This window comes from Eublepharis macularius, chromosome 6 (assembly GCF_028583425.1).
Source record: "Eublepharis macularius isolate TG4126 chromosome 6, MPM_Emac_v1.0, whole genome shotgun sequence".
Classification (NCBI taxonomy): domain Eukaryota; kingdom Metazoa; phylum Chordata; class Lepidosauria; order Squamata; family Eublepharidae; genus Eublepharis; species Eublepharis macularius.
The window spans coordinates 91826547-91848196 of record NC_072795.1 but is presented as its reverse complement, the minus strand read 5'-3'; the positions used below and the strand labels follow the sequence as shown (position 1 = coordinate 91848196).

The following is a 21650-nucleotide window of genomic DNA, read 5'->3' as shown; positions in this document are numbered from 1 at the left end:
CTACAGATCTGTTCTGAGGAGGAAGTCCTCATGAGTAGACATGGACATGGAACAAAAACCCCCCAATGAACCATCAGGTTCATGATTCGTGGGTTTCACGAACCACGGAACTGGACCAATTATGAACCAGTTCGTGGTTCGTGGTTAAATGCCTCTTTCTGGCCTTAACAGTGGCAGGGAAAGGGGCATTTAACAGTTTAAAGGGCCCTTTCCTGCCTTGCAAGTGGCAGGTCCCTTTCAACTATCAGCTGGCAGGGGGGAATCCCCCCTCCGCAGCCTGCCAGCTGATAGTTTAAAGGGACCTGCCCTTTAAACTGTCCAAACCCCAGCCCTCCCTACCCCCCAGCTCCAGCCCCAGCTCAGCCCCACACTTACCTTATCCTGCAGTGCCGCATCCTTCCTCTCCTCCCAGGAGGGGCAGGAAGGCCGTTTTCGGCCTCTTCCACCTCTCTGGGGGCCTGCAGGACGACTGAGGAGGCTGAAAACGGCCTTCCTGCCCCTCAAATGGCCCTCAAATGGCTTCCGCAGCAGCCATTTGAAGGGCAAGAAGGCCGTTTTCAGCCTCTTGAAGGGCAGGAAGGCCGCTGGGGTTTGGGCAGTTTAGAGGCCCCTCCCAGGCAGGTCCCTTTAAACTATCAGCTGGCAGGCGGCGGGGGGGGGGGAGAACCTGCTGCAGCAAGGCCCTTAAAGGGGCAGTTTAAATGGCCATTTAACTGTGGAAATGGCCGTTTAAACTGCCCCTGTAAATATGACCCAGTGAACCAGCATACATTTCGTGGAAGTTCCGTGGAAAGGAGCTTCCATGAACCCTGGTTCACGAACCCAGAACCAGCTTGGTTTGTGGGGGGGTTTGGGTTGTATTTCGGTTCATGCCCATCTCTACTCCTGAGTAGTAATCTACACATCAAAGGGCAGTAAAGGAATAAACAGTAAACAGATGCTCTGACCTGTCTATCTTTCTAACTCTCTGGTTTCTCCCCCTCTGAAACCTGAGAAATAGGACAGCATTAGAAGTGGAATCTTCTAACATTCCCTGAATGTAAATTGTAGCCGTGCACTTATATTGCACTTATATCCAACAGAGGTCTTGCAATCTGTTGCTACATTGAAAATGGGTGGGGCCAGCCAGGGTTAAGGACTAAGCTAATTAGTGTGTCATAGTCAAAGGTATTTTACGGCAGTGTATACATTCTTTTTTATATAAAAAATATTTTTATAAATATAAGCAGAACAGAAAAAAGAAAATAAAAATAATAGCACAATTATAATGATGTCAAAAGAAAAAGAGTAAACATAATATAACAAACAATATAAATAACTCATGTTTTTTATATCCAGCACATATCAATCCTTGAATGTGTTTGGTGTCTGTCAGAAAAGAAAGTATAGTCTCCAATATTGAGGTTTTTGATTCTACAAGCATCTTCCAGTTGTAACATTTCTGTATTGTCCGGGGATGAGCCTCCCCTCCCTCCTCGCCGCCGCCCCCCCCGGCCCCGAAACTCACCTGGCCGGGGCAGGCGTGGCGGCGGACGAGCGCGGCCGCGGCAGTCGGCTCGGCGGCTGGGCGGGACGCCGTTGCTGCGCCGCGGCGGCGACGACACGGTCAGGAGGGAACGCCCCGGGAGAGGCGAACCGGCGGGCCGGACGGCCGTCGGGGCAGACGCCACCGGGGCAGACGGCCCCAACGCGGTGGCGGCGGCAGAGGCGAGGCGGCGCAGCCGCGAGGCCCACGCTCGCGAGGCCCAGCCCCGCCCGGTGCCGCGAGGCAGCGAGGGGGTGGGAGCCGGACGCGGCGGTGGCAGGCGATAGGCCAGCCCGCCCGCCCATCAGGGAAACGGGGGAATGGCGCCCAATGGCAGCCGGGAGGCGGGAGGAGGGAACACCGGGCCTCCCACCCAGGAAGGGCTGGAGCCAGGTGTTGCTACCGGCATTGGGGCAGATAATGGGCCTCACCTGGGGCGCTGGCAATTGGGGAGTGGGGCGGGGCTGCCCCTAGCGAGGGAGGGGATAAAAGGGGTCAAAGGCTTCCTGGCCGGGGAGGAGAAACAGGGAGGCTGTCCTGAGGGAAGGACCATCCCTGGACGCAGAGGCTGTGCGTGCCCATTGCCATACACGGCTTAACAGCCCTGGGGCCATCTGAGGCCAATCTGAAGGGAAGCTGAGACCCCTGGAGCCAGCATACAGGCCGTTTGCCCGGCCTAGGTAGCAGCGGGACCCCCCCCTGGACCCGCCGGCTGCACAGACCGCACTCCCGCCACGACGGACCCGACGGACGCGGCGCCCCCTGCTGACGGAGAAACTCACACGTATAATTAAACACATTTTGGAGAAGATGGGGGGAAGTGAAGAGAGGGGAGAGACTTCTGAGGTAAATGCTCTCTGGATTTATGGCTGTCAAAATCTCACATGCTCTCTGGTCCTTTTTTTTATTTATGTAAACCGCTTCAGTCGCCCACAATGTAAAAGAGACACAAGCTTGGTTGATAGTTTGTAAGCTTTGTGTTCCCTTTGTAGGATCAAAAATCTTTTAGACATTTAACCCACTGAAGCCATCATATACTATTTAAGATATTACTTCAAAAATAGTTTCTTGATAGGAGGGGAGAGAGCACATTTTGGGGAAGTTTGCCTTCTTTGTTTTTTCCCCCACCTTTTTCTTAGATCCATTACCCCATTCATGTCTCCGAAGATCATTATCTTCTTGAAAATTGAAAATGGATTGGAAAACAGTTTCATAAAAACTTTCTCTAGCATTATTTGGTGCATATATTGTTGCTAGTGTGTAAATCTTGCCTTCCAGGAGCCTGATTTTCAAAATCAAATATCTTCTATCAGAGTCTCTTAATTCTTCTATAACATTTATTTGTAAATTGGTTATACAAACCGCAATACCTTTAAAAATGATAAATTCTTAATAAACACACTAATACATACAAGCAAAAAACAGCCCCAAAGAATCATAGAAATTATAATATGATAACAGGAAGGGTGGACAATCCTGTGCTTCATTGGCGATTGTAACTGAGACCCTCATGTGAGATCTGAGGGGGCTTGAGCCCCTTAGCCCCCATGTAGTTCACTGGCTGCCTGGGGGGGGGGGCTCAAACCCCTCAGCCCCACCATAGTTTACACCTATGAGCCCTAGCACAGACACCAGAAAAAAATGGCCTCAGGCTTTACTGCTCTTCACCTGAGAGTTAGCTAAGCTGAATTGAACTGAGAACTGCTGTAGCAAAGTGGTGAGGTGGTTTGGCTGCAAATCAGCACTCTACTTGTTCAAATCCCACTACAGCCATAAGTTCAGTAGGTGGCCTTGGGTAAACCACTCTTCTCAGCCCCAGCTCCCCAGCTTTATTGTGGAGATAATAATAACAGTAACTTGTTCATCGATCTGGGTGAGGCACTAATCTGTCTAGAAGAGCGATATATAACAGCAGTTATTATTATTATTATTATTATTATTATTATTATTATTATTTCATCTCCACAAAGAAGTTACAAAGGTTGTTCGACCAAACCAGGTTTAGGCATAGGGTTAAGCTGAAGCCAGAAACCAAGAACCACCACACAGTTAAGAATATTGTGTTTTATTAAGATTGTGCATAAAAGGTTGTATCTAGGAAGTATGAAACCGATATCACACAGCATTCTTAGTTAGCATTCAGGTTCAAAGTCCAAGAGATCATGAGATCAAGTTGTAATTCCAGGGGGCAAAGACATCCATAACCAAAGCAGGTCAGAAGGGGGAAAAAAGGTGGCTGGCATGAGGTGTAAGCCAAATGCTAACAGCTACAAAAGGATATTTCTTTACTTCATTTTAAAGCCCACAGTAACTCAAGGAAATCCGATTGACCAGTCAGTGTCTTACTGTGACATGTGATGATGACTCTGCAGCTGCTTCAGCATCACCTTATACCACCAAGAGCACATATGCATAGATAAGCTTAATTAGCTAGGGTACTTTGGGCTTGATTCCCTGAACCTTGGAGACTTCTCTCTCATTACCAGCACTTGCATCAGAGAACTGTGAAGTCATTCTCATGCTAGCAGGGATTACCCATAATGCATCTACACTCTTGCCAACAGGCCTTACTTCTTATGACCAAAGAGATGTTTCTCTACAGACCGCCTCCTCTACTTTTCATCAATGAAAAGCTAGTTGAACCCAATCCTAGTTGAACCAAACATACCTTAGAGAAAAAAAACTGAGCAAAAATGCATAGTCCGCTGCATTCTAATGCTCTCTTCTACAATATAAGGATTGCCAGTATGGCAGTAAATTATTTTGTGCTATTTTTATATGCTATGATATGGATTCTGCAGTTTATTGATAAATCCTTTGATAACAGTCCCATGCGGCTACTCCTCACTGCAACAGCAAATGTTGCAATGAACGGCAGGCTTTGAGTCTGGTGGAACCTTAGAGACCAACAAGATTTTCAGGATACAAGCTTTTGAGAGTCAAAAGTCCCTTCTGTTCTGAAGAAGGGAGATTTGACTCGCGAAAGCTTACACCCAGAAAATCTTGTTGGTCTCTAAGGTGCCACCAGACTCAAAGACTGCTGTTCTACTGCAGACCAACATGTCTACCTGCCTGAAGCTGCTTCAAGGATGAAGTACAAATTGTAACAGCAGAGAATAGCATGATAAACTATAGTTGCTTCCACTTAAGGGTTAAGCATCTTAATTGCTGAGAGATTTGTCATTAGGTTCCTCACACAAGACAAATAAAGAATGAAATTCATCTAACAAACAGGACTCTGGCTCACAGTAACTTCCACAAGATTCTTCGTAATCTTGAATCCATGAACCACTTTATTTTTGTATGCTGTTTGTTACCAGTCCAAAGTCAATAGTGGTGTGGGGGTCAGAGTGTTGGATTAGGATCTGGGAGACACAGGTTCTTCCAACCTCCACCCAGTCACACACTTTCAGCCTAACCTACCTCACAGGGTTGTTGTGAGGATAAAATGAAGGAGAATTATGTAGGCTGATTTGTGTCCCCATTGAGGAGAAAGTTGGGGTAAAACTGAAGTAAATGTCCAGTCTGTCCCGTGCCTTAATATCACTGGGAAAAAAGGAATGTGAATTAGCTTGAGTCTCCTTCACAGTAGCCCTATGCTACTGTGAGTTATGTCTGAATATTTAAATCATGGCTATGTTTTGAGTGTCAATCAGGATGTGCTTGTTTGTTTATTAAACATACTTTTAACCATAAAATGTGTTGGTTAACCATAGCTAAATGTCAAAGTTACATCAAAGCAGCTATACTTAAGGGTCTCTTTCCATGCCTCTCCGGTTTCTTCACATTTATTTATTTATTTGATTTCATTTATACGCCGCCCTCTTCACGAATGGGCTCAGGGCGGCTCACAACATTCATAAAATACAATAAACAATCATTAAATAGTCCAGACGCCGTATCCATAGGCTACTTAAACAGTCGGGAGTCCATATATAGGCATACATATAGGCATAGCACATGGCCGAGGGCAGTCTCAGAAAAAGTGTGGTCTTAGGTGGAAGAGGAGGGATACCCGCTGGTCCTCAGCCAAAGGCCCGATGGAACATCTCTGTTTTACAGGCCTTGCAGAACTGTAACAGTTTCATTTAGGGTGACAGCCAAGCTTGCCGAAGGATAAAATCTATCTTAGCAAACTAAACCATGGTTTTACTAAACCAGCACTGTCAACAAACTATTGTTACCTGTAAAACCAGATTAGCATGATGCCCACATTGGGCTACTGAAGACTAGAGCACAATCTTTTGGGCACTAAATAAAGAAATCAATTTTATTAAGAAATGAGTCTGGATTCCCGTAGAACTGCTAGCAGATCTTGCATATTTGCCTTACTTTTTAAAACTTACATTAGCAAGCATTAGAAAATCTAGTATTGGCAACTGTTATCCTGGATATGAAGATGAGAAACTATTTTTTTTAAAACCTGTTGATGTTTAACACAAAAAGGAATCAATGAAAATAGTTAAAAGGCTAATAAAAACCTAAAGAAAACTTCTAATACTAGATGAAGTGATCATTTACATCCCAGTGGGAAAGAAGAGATATTTCTTCCACAAGTAAATATAATCTTATGCTTCAACCACACGACTTTATTGGTTTCCGAACAATTTACTTTCTCAGTTCATTGCTTACAGTATAACTGATTATGCGAGAAATAATTTGGTGAATCTTATCACAGAGCTCAACAATTTAGCTAATTTTAATAAGCAATTGTGTCCCAGGATGCAGGCTGTTTATGTTAATTATTATTGAACGTACAAAATACAAGAAGTCTACAGATGTCTCCTAGTCTTAACCTTCTTCAGAAGCTTAGCTATAGTATATAGCCTTTTACAATGAATCCTGTGACAAGCAGAAGTATGTTGCGGAGTACCACCTAACCCATGATGATGTGTTCACTTAAAGATGCTGCACCTTTTCATTTCTTACCTTTGACCTAACAGTCAGCAGCACATGTAGCTGTTTGGCAAACAGTGAGCTCCTATACAGAAAGGCTGCATGCACTGTGATCTGACCTATGGGGTCTACTACAGAACACAGCACTCCAAGATAGGCATCTCCCAGATGTTATAAAACTCGTCAAAAGATGCATTAACTTGTTCTGTTCATTTTTAAATCAACATTTTATTGTGAATATTAACATTTTCCAATGGGAACTGGAATTACAATGGTTCAAATGTATCATTCTGCTTGTTAAAGTCTGGGTGGTTCCACACTAGTCAACTGTGGACAATAACACTGGTTGTAACAGTGTTTTCAGATCACACCAGTAAAAATCCAGAGTTTTCCTAATCTTTCCAGGACCCATTCTCGATTTTTACAGGAACTATTTGCAAGTAAATGGAAAGAAGATGAATGTCCAACCAGGGAAATCTGGAAAGACAAGATGGCAGAATATGCAGTGATGGCAAAATTGACAAGTTATATAAATAGAAGACCAATAAGAGAATTTGAAGCAAAATGGGGAAATTATTTTGCTTATAAAGAATAGAATATAGAAGATGTTGCAATCTGACAAATTTGAATAAGATTGGTATACTGACTTATTGTACATAGTTCATAAGAGGTCATAGTTTGACAAGAGGGGAAATGTTTGAATATATAATTGCTAAAACAGTTTGTAGGATATGGAAATACTGGTATAAAGTTAAGGATAAATAGAGATGATGGTTAGTGGATATGAAGTTTGGGGGCGGGAGAGTAGGAATATGGTGTCATAAAGTAATACAGCATAATATCAACTCATGTTTTTTTAGAGAAACCTCATAGAGAGATGCTTCCACTTATGTTCGTGAACAGTGGGACAAGTCGAAGTTATGACTGGGACAGAACTAACAGATATTTGGACAGAAAAATCCAGGAGGCAAATTATTTCAGAGGGGCAATACCCATTGACATGTGGACCTTTTGTTGTTATCTTGCAGGCAGCTGAATTAGAAGAAGAAATGTCCAAGCAATGCCAAAAGGTTGCTACATGGAACTGCCATTTAAAAACAAACAAACACTTGAACCAGTAACAAAATAAAATCACTTCAGTCATGGATGAAGAGGAAAAGAATTTAAGGCTTTTATTACCTGAATCTAACTACTCTGTGAGGAATGATCACATCTCAGAGGTTTATAGGCACTGCGTATTTTGGAACACAGTCCACAGGAGAATAATAATAGGGAACATTTTGCTGGTAGAGGACAGGATTGGTACACTGTTGTCTGAAGTAAAGGCCAAAGTATCTCCTATTTCATTGAGCATAGCAACCATATTATTTTTAATTTTTCTACAAACAACCTTTGAAAAATATTAAAAACCCAAACAAAAAAGCAGCAAGAACATCCCCAGGGCTGGCTTGACACATTAGGGGTATTGTCAGATGCTTAGCTAGAGGTTCGAAATAAGCCCTGACTCTTTACTACAAACTAGCATCTTAATTTATGAACCCTGCCTCTGAAACCTGCCTCTCCCCTTAGGTTCTTGTGTGTATTCCAACTGGGTGTAGGACCATCTTTTACATCTGCACCATCTTTTACATCCAGCAATGCCTTCATATCCTAACAGATGCCCCTCCAACATTTTTCAGATGTAAAACAAAAGGATGCTCACAGCATTCCTGTTGTTACTCTGAGCATCATCTTATGATTTCTATCCTTTTCCACTGTAATGCATTGTTGAAGACTCTTTGTACTGCCTGCAGTATGCTGTATTCATGTACTGCAACAACTTCGTCACCACAATTTAAACATCAAGAGGTTGAGTTTTCTTTTAGTTGCACTCTAAATACACAATCATTGTACAACATGTTATCAATAGTTCTCACCAATATCAGCAACTGCAATGGGAGAGATGCTAGGTTGTACACTGCATGGTGTCTTAAGACTTTATGCACATGCTCATATTTACATGTGCATTACTTATAAGATGCATCCAATCATCATTTCCTACCACTCAGAGATTTAACTTCTATGTAGGTTTACTAGATTGGCCACTGTGGGCAAACTCCAGCTCCCAGCTTCTGCCACTTCACTGCAGTGGGAGCACAAATGGGGGTGAGTAGTGATACCACATGACTTCTGTTTGTAACTGGCAGTGGATTTATGATGCTTCAGGAATTCCCTAAATTTCTATGGTTTTTACTAGGGGTGTGCAAGCCAAAAATTTTCGGCTATAGCCGAAAGTAGAAAGCCGAAAGAAGATTCTCTATCGTTAAAGCCGAAAGCCGAAACAAGAATCTCTTTTGGCTTTCGGCTTTCGGGATTCTTTCGGCATTATTTCGGCATTCTTTCGGCTTTTTTCTATGGGAAAATGCCTCCGTCTTCCAGGACGCCTGGAGGAGGCGTTTTTCCACCGAATAAGCCCAAAATTGGTGGGGACCTTCCTCTAACCCTTCTCTAACAACCACCCAAGTTTCAGACAGATTGAACTTTGGGGGGCCATGTTATGGCCCCCCAAAGCAGGTCCCCCCATCCTCCCATAAGAAAGCGAAGGAGCAGCATATTGTTAGCATGCTGCTGCTCATCTTTCTTCATTATTTCCTATGGGGAAAAAATGAAGAAGCAGGCTTCCTTTGCCAGGGGTGGCATTTTGCATGCAAAATGCCCCCTTACCCTCTGGGGCCCTTCTCCCACCCCTCCTCCCACCCCCCACCAAGGCTCAGCCTGCACCCACTTGGGGGGGGCATTTCATGGCCTCCCCAAGTAGGTGCTCTAATCTCTACCACTGACAGCTGGGGGAGGCTTGTGTTGCCAGGGGTGGCATTTTGCATGCAAAATGCCCCCCAACCCTCTGGGGCCCTTCTCCCACCCCTCCTCCCACCCCCCACCAAGGCTCAGCCTGCTCCCACTTGGGGGGCATTTCATGGCCTCCCCAAGTAGGTGCTCTGCTCTCATCTCTACCACTGACAGCTGGGGGAGGCTTGTGTTGCCAGGGGTGGCATTTTGCATGCAAAATGCCCCCCAGCCCTCTGGGGCCCTTCTCCCACCCTTCCTCCCACCCCCCACCAAGGCTCAGACTGCTCCCACTTGGGGGGGGGCATTTCATGGCCTCCCCAAGTAGGTCCTCTCAGCCCCTAAAGTCCACCCCTTACAGCCCCACACAAACCCAATTCCCCCCCAGCTGCCACACACAGACCCAAATCCCCACATTAGCCCCTCACAGACCCAAATCCACCCCCACCTGCCCCACACCCATAACCCCAGGAACAGGCTGGCAAAGACCAGCCCTCTCCCTTTGTTCCCTATGCTGGGAACTTCTAAACTCTCTTTCCCTGGGCAATTCTGCACAGCCCAGGGGTGCCACAATGGTGGGCACACTTCTGAGTGCCAGCTGGTCCCTGTGAAAGAGCACCTGAACCACAGACACCCTCCCTCAAATTCCCCCACCACCTACAGAGATGGCTGGCCAGCCAGCCCCATTGTTCCCTATGATGGGAACCAACTGCACAACAAAGAATAAAACAAGAACAACACAAAATAAAGTTTTAAAAAAATTATTTTCTCCCTTCCAAAGTACAAGTAGGCAAAGCATTATGACACATTACACCAGCAGTCCCCCACACAGAAAAATTAAAACAAAACTCACTTAACATCAGAGAATCACAAAACACGATTCCTGTCAAAAACACTTTATTTCTTGAACAGCTTTAGGTTACACAGCAGGGGGGAACACCAAAGGGCATGGCAGCACTATCTTACACAAAAATAACACAACTCACTTAACATCAGAGAATCACAAAGCACAATTCCTGTCAAAAACACTTTATTTCTTGAACAGCTTTAGGCTACACAGCAGGGGGGGAACACCAAAGGGCATGGAAGCAGTATCTTACACAAAAATAACACAACTCACTTCACATTAAAGAATCACCTCAAAAATTGCTGTCAAAAGCACTTTATTTCTGTAACTGCTTTAGGTTACACAGTAGGAAGGCACCACAGAGCAGGAAAGCAGTGCACTACACAAAAATAACACAACTCACTTCACATCAGAGAATCACACAAACACAATTGCTGTCAAAAACGGTGAAGTGGGTTGTATTATTTTTTGTAGTACATTGCTATCATGCCCTGTTGTGGCCTCCTACTGTGTAACCTAAAGCTGTTCAAGAAATAAAGTGTTTTTGACAGGAATTGTGTTTTTGTGATTCTCTGATGTTAAGTGAGTTGTGTTATTTTTGTGTAAGATAGTGCTGCCATGCCCTTTGGTGTTCCCCCCTGCTGTGTAACCTAAAGCTGTTCAAGAAATAAAGTGTTTTTGCCAGGAATTGTGCTTTGTGATTCTCTGATGTTAAGTGAGTTGTGTTATTTTTGTGTAAGATAGTGCTGCCATGCCCTTTGGTGTTCCCCCCTGCTGTGTAACCTAAAGCTGTTCAAGAAATAAAGTGTTTTTGACAGGAATCATGCTTTGTGATTCTCTGATGTTAAGTGAGTTGTGTTATTTTTCTGTGTGGGGGACTGCTGGTGTAAAGTGTCATAATGCTTTGCCTACTTGTACTTTGGAAGGGAGAAAAAAAATTTTAAAACTTTATTTTGTGTTGTTCTTGTTTTATTCTTTGTTGTGCAGTTGGTTCCCATCATAGGGAACAATGGGGCTGGCTGGCCAGCCATCTCTGTAGGTGGTGGGGGAATTTGAGGGAGGGTGTCTGTGGTTCAGGTGCTCTTTCACAGGGACCAGCTGGCACTCAGAAGTGTGCCCACCATTGTGGCACCCCTGGGCTGTGCAGAATTGCCCAGGGAAAGAGAGTTTAGAAGTTCCCAGCATAGGGAACAAAGGGAGAGGGCTGGCCTTTGCCAGCCTGTTCCTGGGGTTATGGGTGTGGGGCAGGTGGGGGTGGATTTGGGTCTGTGAGGGGCTAATGTGGGGATTTGGGTCTGTGTGTGGCAGCTGGGGGGGAATTGGGTTTGTGTGGGGCTGTAAGGGGTGGACTTTAGGGGCTGAGAGGACCTACTTGGGGAGGCCATGAAATGCCCCCCCCCAAGTGGGAGCAGTCTGAGCCTTGGTGGGGGGTGGGAGGAAGGGTGGGAGAAGGGCCCCAGAGGGCTGGGGGGCATTTTGCATGCAAAATGCCACCCCTGGCAAGACAAGCCTTCCCCAGCTGTCAGTGGTAGAGAAAAGAGCACCTACTTGGGGAGGCCATGAAATGGCCCCCCCAAGTGGGAGCAGTCTGAGCCTGGGTGAGGGGTGGGGGGAAGGGTGGGAGAAGGGCCCCTGAGGGCTTGGGGGCATTTTGCATGCAAAATGCCACCCCTGGCAACACAAGCCTCCCCCAGCTGTCAGTGGTAGAGATTAGAGCACCTACTTGGGGAGGCCATGAAATGGCCCCCCCAAGTGGGAGCAGGCTGAGCCTTGGTGGGGGGTGGGAGGAGGGGTGGGAGAAGGGCCCCTGAGGGTGAGGGGGCATTTTGCATGCAAAATGCCACCCCTGGCAAAGGAAGCCTGCTTCTTCATTTTTTCCCCATAGGAAATAATGAAGAAGATGAGTAGCAGCATGCTAACAATATGCTGCTCCTTCGCTTTCTTATGGGAGGATGGGGGGACCTGCTTTGGGGGGCCATAACATGGCCCCCCAAAGTCCAATCTGTCTGAAACTTGGGTGGTTGTTAGAGAAGGGTTAGAGGAAGGTCCCCACCAATTTTGGGCTTATTCGGTGGAAAAATGCCTCCCCCAGACGTCCGGGAAGACGGAGGCATTTTCCCATTGAAAAGCCGAAAGAAAGCCGAAAGAATCCCGAAACGTTTCGGCTTTTTTCTTTCGGCTACCCGAAACGTTTCGGCATTCCCTGAAACGTTTCGGCATTCCCCGAAAGAAGCCGAAACACTTTTGTTTCGGCATTCTTTTGGCATTCTGAATGCCGAAACGCACATCCCTAGTTTTTACCATAGAGATCAGGGAATTCCTACAGTGTCACAACATCATTACCAGGTACAAACACAAATGATACTGCAATGTTGCTCTGCCCTCCCATTTTTCCTTTCATTTGAATGAAGAGGCCAACTGGAAACCCTACTTTTATAGCCCTGAGATGAAAGCTAAACCCCTAGAATGACAACAGTAGTAAGTAACTCACACTAACAATATTTAACAAAATGCCCCCCAAACAGGTACACAACAAGGACAGGCATCAGAAAACAGGGACTGCTCCTGAGAAACTTGAAATTTGAAATGAAAGTTTTAAATATGTTACTTTTCATGTGAATGATGTCCATTCCATGAACATCAAAGAATGGTGGGCTATTTTATAATAAATATAAATATATATATAATTGGAGCATACATGTGTGTGCCATGTGCTATACTGATTAATAAGTATGAACTGAGGGGCAGTGGGCACTTCAAGACATATGTGTATATCTCTTAAAACATGGCATAACCTTGCCAACTCTAATTTTCTAGTCATGCTCCAGGAATTCCCCAGTGCTTCTTTCAGTGTTACTTTCCCACCACGGGGCTAGGCTCTTCTCAAGACAGGTGCTTCTGCTGGGGTGCAGGAGTCACAGGAGTCTTTTTGCCCTGCCCACTCATTCTCTGCTGGGTGGGGGAGTACCATGTGCAGTTGAGGAGGGAAAACGCAGCCCAGAACATGGACTGGCTATGCCTTCCCCTGACACTCACAGCGCTGTCAACTGAAACCTGCCCCCCCCAGTGGGCTGTGGCCCCCACCCTGACCCCCAGGGGGACTACATGTCCCACCTGCTGCTCAACTGGGTGGCCTCCCCTGGACAGGTGGCTTCTCCTGTCTAAGTGCCCTGCTGTTGGTGCCATAGGTATGGGGGCACGTAGCCCTGACTGCCTGCTTCCTGCTAGGGGGGAAGGCCGTGTAGCTGGGTAGTGGAGACCGTGGCCTGCCCAATGGCTGCACCCTTGCTTGCCCCTCGTGTGCCTGTCAGGGGGTGGTGCAGCCATTGGCTGGTCCTGGTGGGGTTATCAGGGGAACAGTGGGGTGAGCATTCTTGGCAGTGACTGCACTGCACCTTGCCGGGCTCAGGTGCGACAAGGCTATCCCGCCAAGGTCCATAAGGAGCGGCAGAGTAGTGCTGAAGCTACACTGTGCCCTGCTGGGCCTTTGGATTGAATTGCCCATGTCTGAAATGTTTTAATGTTTAAAATGTTTTAATATTCTTCACCTTGGGGACCCTGAATTGTGTGGAAAGTATAATAATAATAGATTTCATTTGCTATGAAATTTAGAATAAAATGCAAAAAAATTCCAATCCAAATGTAGATGGACAAATAAAAAGGTTTTGGCTATATAATAAAATATTGTTTAAGGATGTAACAAATTCACAGCAGTTATGAAGATTAGTTACAAAAGGCTTTGAAGAATTAAGGCAATGAGTTACACTCATGTAATGAGATTAGAATAAGCAGAAAGCTAAAGTGGCTTTAAAAATAGAGTTTTCTAATACTTTAATTCTGAAATGTCTTGATTCCATGAATAAATTGTCAGATAAACATTTGCTTCATCCTATAATTTTGGATCTTGAGTAGAGTCAAAAGAATAGGGTAAATACTTGATTCAGGGTTTCCAAACTAACCTTTCATCTTACTATGATTGCATCTCAATAGGACTTGAATTTTCTAAAGCAGTTAAAATAATATTATGTTAATCAATGCTCAAGTTCTTTTTCATGATTTTATACTCAGAAAGCAACTTACTTGTTAAGTATTTTGGCTCTTTTCATACTTGAAAAGTTCTCAAGTTGTAGGGATTCTTGTGTAAGAAAAGCAACTGCAAGGTGGAAATAATTGTTCCAAAGCTGGAAGTCACAAAGAACACAAGAATGATTAGTCAGTATTAAATTTTTGGTATATTTTAACTTTCTTCTGAAAATGTAAGGCACAAATAAGAAGACACCAAACTCTGCTTATTCTTTATAGGAACTTTGCATATTGCATCAGGACATACTGTTCTCATTAAACAAGCTTGCCCATCTGCACAAATACTGAAACCAAAGATATTCAGATGATTCAAGCAAATCAGAATGTGAATTCATGCAGGTCTATTTATGTTTTACATAAAGTTAAAGAAAATTACTCCAAGAAAATTACTCAATGGCAGGCTGAGGAACACAATATGTGAAGGGTTATTTTTGGTTTTACAGAACTCTAACAAATACACACAGTGTAAAAGATCGGAAGTGCAGCCACAGAATTCAGTTTTGGTGAAACATAGAAAGATTTCTGTATATGCCATGTTAATTAAACAGTAAGTGATCCTATTTTTGCTTGATTAAGATTAAAGATAAATTTGTATGCAAATTAATTAGAACACTCAAGTTCTCAGTAGGTTGCCAAGAATAACTAAGTGCTGTAGGATTTGGATAAAAGCAGAATCAAGGGCAAATATTAGTGTTATTCAAATATACTTTATTTAAAAGAAATGAATACTTTAAACATTTTTAAAGATGTAGTTATCAATAATTTGCATCTCTTAAAATAGCAACATCAAAATTCAGCAAGTAACTAAAGATCTACGATAAATAGATACACATCAAGGTTATTTCCTGTAACACAGCGATATTTATGAGGGATTCATAAACCAGATTTTTCCTTCCATGGTGTGACTGATCATTCATTCAATGATGAGTGCCACAGTGAGCTACTTTTGTAGAATGTTTCCTGAGAAGCACTCCCAAGTGAATGCAGAGATGATACCAGTCACCAAAGACTTGCTCATCAATTCCACCTCAGATACAGCTTTTAAAATTGCTGAGTCATTCCTGAGTCAGTCAGAGCAGAGCCTTTGCCCACTAATTATAATTTCATATCTCTAGGATGGGTCTCTGCATGATCGGAGTCCAGAGACCTTAGTCTAAAAATTTGCTACCAGCTTCCAAGAGGCCAATATTTGGATTTCCCTGTGTCTCAGAAATACAACCCACAGAAGATCTTGAATAGTGACCTGAAGGATAGCAGGCAAAGGGATTTAGCTTGTAACTGCACTAAAGGGAGGAACTGCAGGAACCATTATCGAAACAGCCAAGGAAATATTCTTACCCCAGTAGGTAACGATGCTACCTAAGTGGATAGCTGATACTTTATTGATCTAACATTGTTCTAACAATGACACGCTAAAAAAAACCCTTGCTCTTGCTGTCTACATATTAGTCATGGCCTTCTTCTCCGCTTGTCTCTGCTCTGCCCCATAGGAGGCAGGACTTACATGGTCCTGAGCAAAATATCCTCATCAGTCAAAGCAGTCTAAATTGACAAAAATAGCATGAGGGGAGGGAGAGAAACAAGTCCCTAAATAATGAAGAATTTGCCCTCAAAGTAGCTTGTCTCCATTTTCTTCTTACAGGCAAGCAAGAAATCAGTGGAGCTTTTTTACTCTTCTACTTTAGCCCAGTCACGAAGGACAGGAAGTAAGTTCTTAACTGCTAAGGTTTCCTCTGCTTCTGAATAAAAATGTAGCCTTATGCATCTTTTCTGCCTATTCCTTATACACATTCAATTTTGAGTAGACCAAAGGCTAAATAAAACAGGTACCTTAAAACTTAGGTGACCAACGTTCCAGTCTTTTTGTTTAAGGAAGCCATTTGTGACCCCTTACTTCTGATTTTATCTACATTCTACAGCACTTTGTCATGCTGGCAACATACTGAAAGCATGAGTGGCAAATTCAGTAACTAATTAAAAACAACATAGGCAAGAGACACAAAGTTCCAGATTTAGAAGTGAAGACAATTTAAACAAACAAATCAGCAAAGAGAAGTGAAAACAATATTCACATTACTTACCTGTAGCTCAAAGTTGGCTTGATCAAGAAATTTTTTGTTTAGCATATCTGCATACTGATTAATTGCTCGCAGGAAGACTCTGAAAGATCAAGAGAAAATTATATAATGACACATTTAAGCTTTGGCACCTTTATAAGTTTGGAGACCCAATTACGTATAAATCTGAGACTGTCTGAAGACGGGAGGAGCTCTGACTCTCAAAAGCTTACATTCTGAAAATCTTGTTAGTTTCTAAGGTGCCACTGGGCTCAAATAATAGGGCTGCAGTTACCTATAACTGTTGTTCTTTGAGGTCTTTTGTGCAGGCACACATCGGACTATACATGCGCAGGCCTGCCAATCAGTAGGTTTTGCAGATTTTAAAAAAACAGAAGGGGGCACCCTCCCATGCCAAAGGACATGTGTGGCTGCTACCTGTCGAAACAGCCCATGCTCTGGGTCAGTGCCCTAGTCCTCAGTTTCTCCTGAGCCACCACATTCTTCAGGTAAGTAGTGAAGTAGGTAAGTAGTAAAGAGCACACAGTGGGGCAGGAGGAAGGGTACGCGTGCTTGCACAGAAGACCTAAACGATCAACAGTTATAGGTAAGTGCAACCCTGTTTTCATTGTCAGTGTTCTGTGCAGTCTCATACAGTAGTTTAGTAACTCGCTTAACCAAGGAGGAGGGGTGGGCTCTTCACTGGAACAATGTTTGTAGAACCCCATGACCCACTACTGCTTCGTTCTTGTTCTGCACATCCAGAGCATAATGTCTAACAATGGTAACAGAAGAAACCCACAGCACTGCTCTATAGGTCTCTTGTAAAGGAACACCCTTGATGAGTGCTGCTGGAACTGCCTGCAACCTGGTGGAAAGAGCATGGACTTCTAGTGGGTAAGGTAATTTAGTTTGTTCATTACATAATTTAATGGCCTGGACTATCCATCTGGCAATAGTTTGTGAAGTAGCTTTCTTCCCTTTCATAGGCCCTGTGTAGCAAACAAATAACTGTGCCTGATCTAAATGAGGATGTATGGTCCAGATAGGATGAGAGTGCCTTCGTGTCTATAGTGTGGAATGTTTGCTCCACACTGGCATAAAAGAGGTGTGCTGACCAGGTTATTTGGAATGCAAATCCCACATATTCTGGGTCCATTCCACTGCTGAAACAAAACAACAAAGCTTTCTTATTTTCCCTCTTTATAAACAGATCTATACTCAGAACACCCCACTGCTGAGTGAAAGACCCTAACCTGCTCATTCTATCTGCAATCAGATTTGAAATGCCTGAGCTGAGAACACCCTATAGTGATACTTTGCGATGCACAACCCAATCCCAAATCATTATGGACTCCAAGTAGAAGGTCCTTGATGCTATGCCTCTCTGTTGTTTATGTAAAACATGGCTGTACAATTGTCTGTAAGTATCTGCATGTTTTTGTTTTCCAAAATATTTGCAAAGGAGATAAGTGCATAACGTATTGCTCTTAACTCTAATATGCTGATATGATCTCCTTTCATCTTTTAACCAGGAGCCAGATGTTTACAGTGGGCCACCTAGCCATCCAGTGAAGCATCAATGGTGATAGTAACCTCAACCAAAAGTGAGCCAAATTCCAACCTGCACCCCAACAAATGGGAATTAGACAACTAACATTCTAGTGATTTAATAAAAGCTCTTGGTATACAGCATTTTCTGTCATGAGGATGGACTCCCAGGTTATGGGCTAACAGAAACCACTCAATTGGAGCCTCCTCATGATAAGTCTCACTAGAGGCATTACAGCTGTTGTTGCCACCATCAGTCCAGGGAGTGTCTATTTTTAATGTTGATTGAAATCTGCAAGCCGTCACCGAATGGGTGAAAGACTTCAATTTCTGCACTCCCTCCTGCAGGAGGAAAGCCTTATTCAAGGAGGAATCTAGGCCAGCACCTATAAATTGAACGCTCCTTGTCAGGACTAGATTAAACTTTTTAAAGTTAATCACCAATCTTAATGACTAGCATGTCTCAACAATCAATTTAATCTGCTCCTGTAAGCTTCCTTAGAATGGGCAGAGATCAACCAATCATCTAAATATGGGTAGATTGAACATCCCTGAGTTCTCAGGAATGCTACTACAACAGCCATGCATTTACTGGACATTCCGGGGGGAATCTGGAATAAAACCCAACCTGGACTCAGATATGGGAACTGGTTGCACCACCCCTTCCTCTATGTGTGTTGACATCATGTTAGCTAGTTCAGTTAATGCATCCTGCATAGATTTATGAGGAAGAATCAAACACGGGAAATGCTTCAACTCAATTTTATATTCATTTTGAATTATTTCCAGTTTTGAAACATCTGTGGTGACTGACCCCTCCAAGCTGAATGAAAATGGGTGACTCCATCACCAAATACAACTGTTCTCCTCCCTGTCCTAGTCAAAACAACTGCTTTGGATCCAGAAACTGGTCCCTCTTCTCAGCTGGTTGGACATTTTGCCTTGACTTATGAGAAGGTTTACATCTTTGGAACGGCCCTTGATTCGAAAATGATGAGTGATTGTGAGGTACTGATAGGGCTGGTATTTATGGTAGTGGCTCCTGTACTGTTGTTGCTGTCTAAGGAAGGATCTTGGTCCTGAGTGACTGCTGAGATGGTGGGAATATGCCATAGGATCTTGCAGATAATAAAGTTTAGCCTTCAAATAGTAAATCCTCCACCCTATTTTTCGTATCTATAGATAAAATGGTGGACTGGAGCCATGCATGTCTTCTGATTACCACTGCCAATGCCAGTGCCCTGGTGGACGAGTTGGCCATGTTCTTCCAGCATTAATCTGCTGTTTGGAAAGCCTAATTTCTTCTTCCTGTATTAACCTGGCTAATGCTCTTTGGTCTTCTGGGAAATTATCATTATTCCACAGAAATACGTGATAAGCCCCTATAATGGCAGCATAATTTCCAATCTTTATGTTGAGTGCAGTGGATGTGTAAATCTTCCTTCCCAATCCATCAAGCTTCTTTCCCTCCTTGTCTGCAGGCGAAGAGTGGGGATCTTGCCTGTGCCTTGATTGCATTTCATCAGTGACTAATGAGGATGGAGGAGGGTGGGTAAACAGGAATGGGCGCTTGTCTTCTTTAGTCTTCAGCTTGTTTGGAAGTTTGAGGGAATTGAGGCTGGCCTTTCACATAGGTTGGTCATCAACTCTAGAATCCCTCAATTATAGGGAATGAAATATTAGCCAGATTCCCTGAGTACAGGTGCTGGAGTATTTTGTCCAAGTCTGACTTTTTGTGAGAGCACTCTCTCCCCTTGGAAGAATGTTTTGACTTAGTCTTAGCCTTCTCCCTGGATGGTTCCAACACGTCTGAGACCATCTCTCCTGGCTCCATGGACCTCAGCCTATCAAGGTTCAGATCTGGTGGATACCTGCAGGGTAGCAGTTGAAGACAGTACTCTGGCTGCCACCTCTGAGGACTCCCTTGATTGGGAGCGCTGTTGGTTCCGAATCAGTGATATCAGAACCAATGGGCTTGGAATGCTTGATGTCAAGGCAGTTGGTATGTTTTGATCTGACTGGTCAGCCAGTTACGCAAAAACCAAGGACTTAGTGGATGGGCTATTCGTAACTGATAAAGCCCATTCTCATAATATCACCTTGAGCCTAGTGGCTCTTTCGGCCCAGATCTTCCAGGTGAAACCTTGGCAATGCTCACAAGCATTAACATTATGGCCTTCACCCAGGCAGACAATGCAAAGAGAATGTCCATCTGCCCTCATAATTTTTGAATTGCACTGTGCGCATCTTTTAAACAGGGTTTTTTTCTGCCATAGTCACATTATTACCAAAATTTAACTTTCCTCTCTCCATTCAGGATGACCAGTGGAGCAGGAAAGGAGGCCCAATGAGGCAAGAACGGAGGAGTGTGCTGCAGTGGAACCTCTCTGACTGGCAGCAAAAGAAGAAATGAGGGCTGGAGGCACCGTCCCTCCCAGAGTGTGGGCTGTTTCAGCAGGAAGCAGCTGCACGTGCACAAAAGGAGGGGAGGGCACCCTCTGCTATGTTTTTAAAGCTGCAGAACTGACCAATTGGCAGGCATGTGCATGCACAGTCCCATGTGGGACTGCACAGAAAACCAACAACAAACATCTTGTTCTACTGTAGACTAACATGGCTATCCACCTAAAATGTCTAGAAGTAAAATCTACTGCAATCATTTGAAAAACAGTGTGGTCTCATTACCATTAAACTCATGGGAATTATATGCAGATATTCTCCAAATCTACAAACTTAGACTATGCAGAATAACAACAGCTGAAGCAGTTCTTTGTATGAAATCACTTCTTTTTAATAATACCATGGGACTGTCAAAAGATCATTAACTAGTCTATTTACTGATAAGCAAAAATTGCTTTATAAAGCTACATGTCCTAATAGTAATGGTTTGGTGTTAAGCTATGTACTCAAATACAATACATTCACCAGCTGGTGAACAATACAATGAATCTATCTTTATATAACTTTTTAATGTATGTATTAGCTTAATAAAAAGAGAGAAACATGGATTACATTTGATATAAATATAAGAATCTCCAAGCAGATATTATATATTCTATACGCTCAGCAACAGTAAAACATAATCTTCGATGCCCAGATCTCTGCTTTTGGGACAAATGTCTCAGAGGCAAATTGTTTAATTGGTGTTATTAGTATGTCAGCTAATGCTTTGGTAAACTGACATGCACTTTGAATAGACTGTAGACACTGTAGGTCTGGGCTATTATCTTTGAAGGCACTACAAGAATAAAGGGCAGACTCTACAGCTTTTTCTAAATGACCCCTCTCTTTTTTGCACAACAGTAATCTGTGCAAAGAAGAGCTCATATTAGGACACAGATAATAAACTTAATTACTTGTAATACATTTCAACATTGGGCAATAAAAGGAAGACTAGAAATTGAGGACATATGGAATTTTGACAGCTCTTTTTCAGAAGAGTCAAGGATCACTAGACAATTAAAGACAAACCCACTACATACCAAAATCTTTTTATCTGTTCTCTATTATCCAGTCTTCTTACATATATAAATGAACTCAACATTCTTCCGTTTATACACATGGTTTAACTGTCTTTTTACTTAAATACAAGTTTATTGTAAATAGGTTATTTATTCAGCAAAATCAAGCAATATATATTTAAATTTCTGAGCCAATGTGGTGCAATGGTTATAGTGTTGGACTAGGATCTGGGAGAACCAGATTCAAACCCACACTCTGGGTGACCTTGGGCCAGTCATAAGCTTTCAGCCTAACCTACCTCATAGGGTTGTTGTGAGGATAAAATGGAGGAGAGGAGAATGATGTATGTCATTTTGGGTCCCCAATGGGTGGAAAGGTCGGATATAAATGTAGGAAATAAATAAAT

General features: G+C 43.5%; 1 protein-coding gene across 1 annotated transcript in view; it reads right to left on the bottom strand.

The window, feature by feature from the left end:
- DOCK1 (dedicator of cytokinesis 1) overlaps window positions 1-21650 on the bottom strand; it is a 602286-nt gene that overhangs the window by 155308 nt on the left and 425328 nt on the right. The window contains exons 30-31 of the mRNA XM_054984271.1: window positions 16256-16334; window positions 14172-14272 (exon numbers count right to left, since the gene is read on the bottom strand). Of these exons, the coding sequence (XP_054840246.1) occupies window positions 14172-14272; window positions 16256-16334 (180 nt within the window). The remainder of the gene's footprint in view (window positions 1-14171; window positions 14273-16255; window positions 16335-21650) is intronic.